Source organism: Podarcis bocagei (genome assembly GCF_964188305.1).
Source record: "Podarcis bocagei genome assembly, chromosome: 2".
Classification (NCBI taxonomy): domain Eukaryota; kingdom Metazoa; phylum Chordata; class Lepidosauria; order Squamata; family Lacertidae; genus Podarcis; species Podarcis bocagei.
Genome location: NC_138126.1, coordinates 12,846,363 through 12,855,441, shown reverse-complemented (window position 1 = coordinate 12,855,441; position 9,079 = coordinate 12,846,363). Strand labels below are relative to the sequence as shown.

The 9,079-nt window shown below is 46.3% G+C and overlaps 1 protein-coding gene across 2 annotated transcripts; it reads left to right on the top strand.

Moving 5' to 3' along the window:
- Nucleotides 1-303: 303 nt before the first annotated feature.
- BRS3 (bombesin receptor subtype 3) lies at nt 304-9,079 on the top strand (the record flags this gene model as incomplete). Of its 2 annotated transcripts, XM_081183224.1 has the most annotated exons (4): nt 304-385; nt 526-970; nt 4,299-4,650; nt 8,609-9,079. In XM_081183224.1, 3 exons carry the CDS (start codon nt 534-536, stop codon nt 9,002-9,004), a joined length of 1,185 nt encoding a protein of 394 aa, XP_081039350.1. In that variant the 3' UTR covers nt 9,005-9,079. The 2 variants fall into 2 exon arrangements, with proteins under 2 accessions (XP_081039350.1, XP_081039349.1); XM_081183223.1 differs by lacking the exon at nt 304-385 and having other exon boundaries at nt 495-970.

Here is a 9,079-nt window from a genome sequence, read left to right as displayed (position 1 = left end):
GTTTGCCTCTATTTTGAGACAAGGTGTTCCCTAATTCCCCCTGTTACAATGTTATATTGGGTACATAGGCACTCAGCCGGTGCGCCATAGACACTTTTAATATGGAGAAAGTCAATTCGGCGTGCAAATTGTGCAAAGAGCCAGCCTAATCGAAATAGCAGAGTACTGTTGACAGGGAAACCAGTGAGAAAAAGCCATCAATCCCCACCCCCACTCCAATTTCCTCCTCCTCCTCTCTCTTTCCCCCACAGTAGCTGCTGAAAGGCATATTTATTTTTTTTAAAAAAAAGAAAAGATAAAGACGCTCCACACCTCCCACACAGTTCAGCAGTGAATCTGTGAGCATCCATTCCTATCATGCTTTGAGACTCCAGAGCGAGGAGATGTGAGTAAAACATCTTGTGGAATTGGATTTGCAGCCAATTGCTTTCTCTTTCTTTCTCTCTCTCTCTCTTCTCTCTCTGTCTGTCTGCCTCTCTCTCTTAGCAGCATTAATGCTTCTGACCAATTTAATTCCACCCTCAGCTGGCAAAATGTCCAGGGCACCTCCGCTGGGGATGAACGCGGCTCCTCCCGATTTTGCGAACGCGACGGGGCACCCGGCACCTGCCACGGGGAATCAAACTGCGGAGGAGGAAAGGTGGTCCGAAGACGCTTCGCTCGGCTTGGGCGTGCTCTGCACCATCTGCGTGGCATACGCCGCGATCATTGCCGTGGGTCTCCTGGGGAATGTGATCCTCGTCCAAGTCTTCTTCAAGATCAAGTCGATGCAGACCGTCCCAAACATCTTCATCACCAGCCTGGCTTTCGGAGACCTGCTCCTCCTGCTCACCTGCGTCCCCGTGGATGCTGCGGGCTACATCGTGGACACCTGGCTGTTCGGAAGAATGGGCTGCAAGCTGCTCTCCTTCATCCAGAGGACGTCCGTCGGCGTCTCCGTGTTCACTTTAACCGTGCTCAGTGCGGACAGGTAAGTTGGAAGGACCAAGAGTCTGGCAGCGGGGCGGGGTTTGCTCGCGCGGTGGCTGGGATGGGGCTGAGTTCCGAGTCAGGAGTTGTGGTGTCTTGCATACCCTCCAACTACAGATCGGTAGCCGTGTTGGTCTGCCATAGTCAAAATAAAAAAATTCCTTCCAGTAGCACCTTAAAGACCAACTAAGTTAGTTCTTGGTATGAGCTTTCGTGTGCATGCACACTTCTTCAGATACCTGAAGTGTGCATGATATCTGAAGAAGTGTGCATGCACACGAAAGCTCATACCAAGAACTAACTTAGTTGGTCTTTAAGGTGCTACTGGAAGGAATTTTTTTATTTTATACCCTCCAACATTTCTCCAGTAAAAAAAGAGGGACGCTCATTCCATAATGATAATTTTACTGTTTCGACTAGAGATGGGAGGGCCTGGGGGGGGGGACTGGAAAAACTGGAGGAAAACAGGTGTTCCCCATTTTCCCCTGGGGGTCCGTTTTTTCCAGGAAAAATGGGGGGGTATGGAATATTAAAACTATATCCAACTTTTTTTTTCTTTCAGTTTTTCCTGGAAAAGACGGCTTTGGGGAAGGGCGGAAAAAACCTGGTGTGTCCCCCCCCCCCAATTTTTCTGGGTTTTTTTCCAGGCCTTTCCAACTCTAGTTTCTACCCCATCCATCTTACTGGGTTGCCCCAGCCACTTTGAGCAGCTTCTAACATATATAATAACATAATAAAACATATACAGGGCTGCCTTCAGATGTCTTCCAATCAACTTGGCTTGGGGTGGTGGTGGTCGCATAACTCCATACACTCCAACATTTCTCTGATGAAAATAGGGACGTCTTAAGGAAAAGCAGGAAATTCTGGGATCAAGAAACTGGGATGGCTTTTGTAAATCCGGGACTGTTTCGGGAAAATAGGGACACTTGGAAGGTCTGAGTTACCTGCCCGGGGACACCAGTGAAAGAGTCCATAGGCGCCATGGCACCCTGTATTTATCACCTCTCATTTTAAAAACTGCCTTCTAACAATAACTCAGTTGCATCCTAGGCATTTTCAGAGTGTTGTCCCCTACCCCCACCCCCAAATAATCCTGGTAACAGTGGTTTGTTAAGGGTGTTGGGAATTGTAAAGCTGTGAGGAGATCAAACTGTTATTTAATTATTACCTTCATAAAGGTAAAGGTAAAGGGACCCCTGACCATTAGGTCCTGTCGTGACCGACTCTGGGGTTGCGCCGTTCATCTCGCTTTATTGGCCGAGGGAGCCGGTGTACAGCTTCCGGGTCATGTGTCCAGCATGACTAAGCCGCTTCTGACAAACCAGAGCAGCACACGGAAACGCCGTTTACCTTCCCGCTGGAGCGGTACCTATTTATCTACTTGCACTTTGATGTGCTATTGAACTGCTAGGTTGGCAGGAGCAGGGACCGGACAATGGGAGCTCACCCCATCGCAGGGATTCGTACCGCCGACCTCTGATCGGCAAGCCCTAGGTTCTGTGGTTTAACCCACAGCTCCACCTGCGTTCAATTACCTTCCTAGACCACATTTTTCTTCCAAGGCGCTTAAGGGAGCGTACATGCTTCTTTCTCCCCCTCCCCCAATTCATCCTCATAACAAACCTGTGAAGTAGGTTAGGCCAAGAGGCAGTGACTGGCCCAAGGTCACCCAGTAAGCAGGATTTGAACCCTGGTCGCTCTAACCATTATGCCACACTGGCTCTCTACAGTTGTAGTTACTGTTGTGTTTATTAATTAAATTTATGTTGCTCAAGGCAACCTAAAGCAACTTACAACCAGTTTCCAGATTCTTTAGGGGTCCTTTACCTTTTTTACCTGTAAAGGGGACTGGGAATTGTAGCTCTGTGAGGGGTGAATTGCAGTTCCCAGGATCATTTGGGCAGAGGGGTGTTTTTAATGTACAATGCGTATACAGCTTTTGAAACAACCCCTTAGCCTGGGGTAAGTGGGATTTGAACCTGTGCCCCATCCCACCAGGTATTGGATTCCACCTTCCCAACCAGCATGGCCAACAGCCAAGGTGATGGGAGCTTTTGATTTCCATGTTTTCCATTATTTCAAAGCTTTGTATTTCCAGTCTGTGTTTGGAGATTAAGACCTCCCTTTACATTAATGGTAGCAACTGTATTTTTTAGCAATTTGTCTCAGATATGTAAAATGTTAACTTCTTCATTCCTAAATAACAGAAGCTGAATGTGACATGGAATATTTGGAACAAATCCCAAATGATTAAACTGCTAGCATCTGGAAGAACAACATTTCCCACTTTATATGATAGTGATAACGATGGTGGTAGTGGTGGTGATGATACAATGTGGTTGTTGTTTAGTCGTTTAATCGTGTCCGACTCTTCATAACCCCCTGGACCAGAGCACGCCAGACACTCCTGTCTTCCACTGCCTCCCGCAGTTTGGTCAAACTCATGCTGGTAGCTTCGAGAACACTATCCAACCATCTCGTCCTCTGTCGTCCCCTTTTCCTTGTGCCCTCCACCTTTCCCAACATCAGGGTCTTTTCCAGGGCGTCTTCTCTTCTCATGAGGTGGCCAAAGTATTGGAGCCTCAGCTTCACGATCTGTCCTTCCAGTGAGCACTCAGGGCTGATTTCCTTCTGAATGAGTGATGATACAAACCAAGTTTGGGCAGGATAAAATAAGCTGTGTCTTGATGCCACCTAGTGGTGTATTAAAGCAGTTCAGGAAGAGCAAAAATTGAAGTGTAAGGAATGACAGAAAACCTTTGCAGCTCATTTATCAGTGTACATCGGGGTCAGCAAACTTTTTCAGCAGGGGGCCGGTCCACTGTCCCTCAGACCTTGTGGGGGGCCGCACTATATTTTTTTTTGGGGGGGGGGATTCCTATGCCCCACAAATAACCCAGAGATGCATTTTAAATAAAAGGACACATTCTACTCATGTAAAAACCCGCTGCTTCCTGGACCGTCTGCGGACCGGACTGAGAAGGCGATTGGGCCAGATCCGGCCCCCGGGCCTTAGTTTGCCTACCATGGTGTAGATGAAGCCCCAACCAAAAGGCAGAATAGAATCTCCAAGGCTCAATATATTTGGCCAAACAGGCTGAGATCAGCTAAGCCAACTATGTTCAATTTAATTAATTCCCATAGGCACGCAAGAGTTAGGCATTCGTAACAGATTGTTCCAAAAGTTTGGAAGCCAAACACATTTCCTGGAGTCTGATGGGGCACAGAGAATGCCAGGGAGACTGTTATTGGGAAACGGGGTGTTCCTTTGATTTCGCTCAGTGCTTTCATTGCTTTCAACACTTCGACCTTAATTGCCATTCCAGGTACAAGGCAATTGTGAAGCCCTTGGAACTGCAAAGGGCTGATGCCGTCCTGAAGACCTGCTGCAAAGCCGCGGCCGTCTGGATCATCTCCATGTTATTAGCCGTTCCAGAGGCCGTGTCCTCTGACCTCTACGCCTTTCACATTCCTGATAAAAACGGCTCCTTTGAGACCTGCGCGCCTTACCCTGTCTCCGAGAGAATCATTCAGGAAGCCCATTCTCTGGTGTGCTTCTTAATGTTTTATATCATACCGCTGGCAGTTATATCGATCTACTACTTTCTCATTGCAAAGGCGCTGTACAAAAGCACATCCAACATGCCGGCAGAAGAGCACAGCCATGCTCGCAAGCAGGTAAGTAGAGATCTAGGGCAGCCTTCGCCAAGCTGGTGCCATCCAGATGTTTGGGGTTGCTGCTCTGGCTGATCGAGAGTCCATCTCCCTGGAAGCCCATAGCAGAAGCTTCGTCACTTATGGACCAAAGGTTGTATCAATAGGTGGGGGAGGAGCCATGCACCTGGAAAGCGCCACTTTGCTTAATTAAGTAGCTAATCAGCAATGTTAATTAACTGTGCTACTGAGATGTATGTTGTGCTGACCTGAGCAGTGGTTTTTAACTACTGGTGGTCATCTACTTCGGGGAGTTGAAGGCCAGACTTCTGTTCATTGATGGGAAACATCGCTTTCACGCGTCTCCTGCATCAAACCTTACTTTCTTTTAACTCACCTGGTTTATCAGCCCAGTTGAGCTTCTGTGCTAAGAAGGTATGGAACGGAAAGCCACCAATGTTCTCCTCCACCACTGAGAGGGTTTGGTTGGCAAATCTCTGGTCATACCTAGCCAAGCTCATATATATTGATGAGGTTGTGTGAGTCAGGCCGTTTCAAAGCCTGCCTGCAAAGGACAAATCTTCATTTGCAGCTGCAGCTTGAAGAAGCTGTGGTTCGTTACAGGATTAAACAATTAATTTCATCCCCCCCAAATGTACAGTTGAATTGGTAATTCTGGATGTCTCTGCTACCAGTGAACAAAATATTGGTGTTTTGCAACTTTAACCTGTTGCACGATCTCAGCCAGACCCAGTTGAGTATAGCAGAGCATACGCAGACTTCCAGAAGCAATCAGTTGCAGGCAGGAAGGATGAAGCAGGAACAAGACGCTTCTACTAGTAACTTAGTTACTTAGAGGTGTTTATTATTTACAGCAGACTCTACAAGTTACTATATACATGAACAGATACAGATCTTAAACTAGCTCTCTCTTAACAAACTCCAAACAACTCTCAGAACACCACACTGACCAACGCTATCCAGTCAGGGAAGCTTATGAGTCATCATGCCTAAGTGGAAACCTCGACCAATAGCAGAGTTGTATCCAAGATCCCATATCTCTAGGCAGAATTACTCCCTCTGCTCAGTCTTCTTGGCCTTCGGACAACTCTTAATTGCTTTGTATGAAGCTGCACATAGGCAAAATCCCAACACAAAATACATATGATAAAATGCTGTTGTGTTTGTCTGAACCTTGCTTTGACCAAGGTTTTGACCATAATCAATGAGCGTGCAACAGAAGAATTCTACTGTTTTTTCCAAAGTGAGCAATTCCTGTACTCAGAAGTAAGTCCCATTGAATTCAGTGGGAAACTCTTCGGTAAGGGAGTACCCTAGGCTTTTTGTAATTCACCAAGGTAACAAATATTTTGACGATTAAAGCATTTTTGTTGTTGTTCCAAGAAAAGTTAATACTTTAAAAACACATTGCCAATATTTGACATTTAAGTTGGTCAGCCACTCAAATCTTCTTGAACTATTAAAATCTCCTAACCTTCTGCAAATAAATAAAGTTGCAGGATGGAGAGTTCATTTTGTTTCCTCCAACACATAAACCATAGCTCCTGCCCAAAGAAACTTCAATACAGCTTTCCCAAACCTGGTGCCTCCCAGATGTTTTAAAATACAATTCACATCATCCTGAGCTAGCAGAGCTCACTGGGCACCAAGTTCAGGGAGACTGGTCTAACCTTTACTGCCATGTTGTTTCGGGGCTATTTTCTTTTAAGATTATATGCAGAAGGACACCCAAATACCCTGGCTAACACACCACCAATTGCACACCTTCCTTAACAATGGGAGGACGACATAGGCTACGAAATCAACCCCACCCAATGGACCAAAATGTGGTCTAAACCTCCCTTTAAGTCCATATCAGTGAAAAGAAAAGAACTCACTCTGAAACTCACCTACAGGTGGCACCTAACACCACAGAAACTAGCGCTAATACGCCCAGGAACGTCACCAAAATGCTGGAGAGGGTCACCTCCACAGGCACATACCTCCCCATGTGGTGGGATTGCCCCAAAATCCAACCCTTCTGGACAGCAGTCATAGAAGAAATAAGCAAAATACAGTGGTACCTCTGGTTGCGAACGGGATCCGTTCTGGAGGCCCGTTCGCAACATGAAAAGAGCATGGGTTGCGATTTGCCGCTCCTGCGCATGCATGTGACATCATTTTGTCATTCTGCGCATGCACGAGCGGCAAAACCCGGAAGTAACCCTTTCCGGTACTTCCGGGTCGCCGCGGGACATATCCTGAAGGAACGTAACATGAAGCGGACGTAACATGAGGTATGACTGTAATTAAACAGGTATTAGACGTCACCCCAGAACTGGCCCTACTGAACATCTTCCAAGATAATAATGCCCACTCATAAAGAGTTCATAACCCATCTACTCTCAGCAGCCAGAAGCTTCATAGCCAGACACTGAAGAAACCTGTCAGGAATAAACATGGACCAATGGTATGAAATTGTATGGGGAACAGGGACAAAAAGAAGACGACGCCTTCATCCCAGTTTGGTTCCCTTTATCACATACACAGCCCAACAAGACAACGACAAGAGTCCACCGTCAGCAAACGAATCAATATGGCTAACCTGATTCAAAAACACCCACCCACCCATCCCACAAATGCAAACAAACCCCACTGCAGCCAACCACAGATAACCAACCACACCCTGGCCCCCAATACCTCTCACTACCAAGGAAATGTAATAAATGAATAGAAAGAACCACCTACCCAGCTAACGCTGACACAAAACCCCACACATACACTAAGTAAAAATACATAAGCTTTACCACCACCCCTCTCCCTCTCCAACTCTTTTCTTCCTAACCTTATAATGCATATGACACCGATGTCTCACAACAAATGAAACTGATCTGTAGGAAACACAACCTGAAGAAAGAGGCAATGCTTGTGCTTTTCTGTATGAGGAAAATCTTTAGTCACAATTATTATTTTTTTAAAGAGATTGTATGCAGATTTAATTTTTTTTGGACAGGAAATATTTTTAACATCAGAAGTCTACAGAAACACTTTGTTAAGCAGCTGCAAATCTTCTACAGTGGTAGCTTGGGTTACAGACGCTTCAGGTTACAGACTCCGCTAACCCAGAAATAGTACCTCGGGTTAAGAACTTTGCTTCAGGATGAGAACAGAAATCGCGCGGCGGCAGCGGGAGGCCCCATCAGCTAAAGTGGTGTTTCAGGTTAAGAACAGTTTCAGGTTAAGAGTGGACCTCCGGAACGAATTACCGTATTTTTTGCACCATAACACTCACTTCTTTCCTCCTAAAAATTAAGGGGAAAGGTCTGTGAGTGTTATGGAGGGAATGCCTACGGGTGGCATGCCTACGGATTTTCCTCCTCTAAAAACTACGTGCGTGTTATGGTCGGGTGCGTGTTATAGAGCGAAAAATACGGTAAGTTCTTAACCTAAGGTACCACTGTACATAACATAGATGTATCCTGATGGCAACTCTTAAATTCTCCCAGAATTACCAGAGAGCTAGCTGCATTCACTTTCATATCACAGGTGCAGAGCTGCGTGTTTACTCAAACTGAACAGACTCAGGTTTTCATCAGCTACGCACAAGGAGGACACAGGCTTATATTAACATTTATTTCAATTTGCTGAAGAGTTTCTGAGCCACACAATGGTCTCTAGCATGCAAGAAGGCAAAGAGTGCCTCTGCACACTCCTCTAAACGTCCCCAAGCTTTCACACATTTCTCAATCTGTTCACAATGCTCCCTGACAGTAGTTTAAGGATCCACAAGCTCTTCTTCATCCTTCTCAGCACGTTTTCTAAAGGTGACAACCTTCTTCAGAGGGTTCCCTTTCTCGATGTACATGGGGTGATGTGGGGTGGGGTGGCATACACATTGCTTTTCGTGACTCTCGTATGCAGATTTATTTATTTATTTTTTAAAAGTGAGTTTTTTTACATGTGCAACGATTTCCCCCTGCAGATTGAATCTCGCAAGAGAGTCGCCAAAACTGTGCTGGTCTTGGTTGGCTTGTTTGCCCTCTGTTGGCTCCCGAATCATGTCCTTTACCTTTATCGTTCCTTCACTTACTACGCTTCCGTCGACACATCCACCTTCCACCTCGTTGCCACAATATTCTCCCGGGCTCTGGCTTTCAGCAATTCCTGCGTCAACCCCTTTGCTCTCTACTGGCTGAGCAAAAGTTTCCGCCAACATTTTAAGAAGGAAGTCCTGTGCTGCCAAGCCAAGACCCCTCCGGGCCATTCCCGCATCGTCCAGAGTGCAACTCCCACCAGGGCCATGTCGGTCACAGGCTCCGAAATCAGTGTCACTCTGCTGACAGATTATAGCATCACTAAAGAAGAGGAGAGTGTTTAATTCTGCCCGGCCTGTGGATAACTGTCCTGCCAAGGCCCACCGAGATAAAAGCATGTCAGGGTGCAGGAAAGAGGT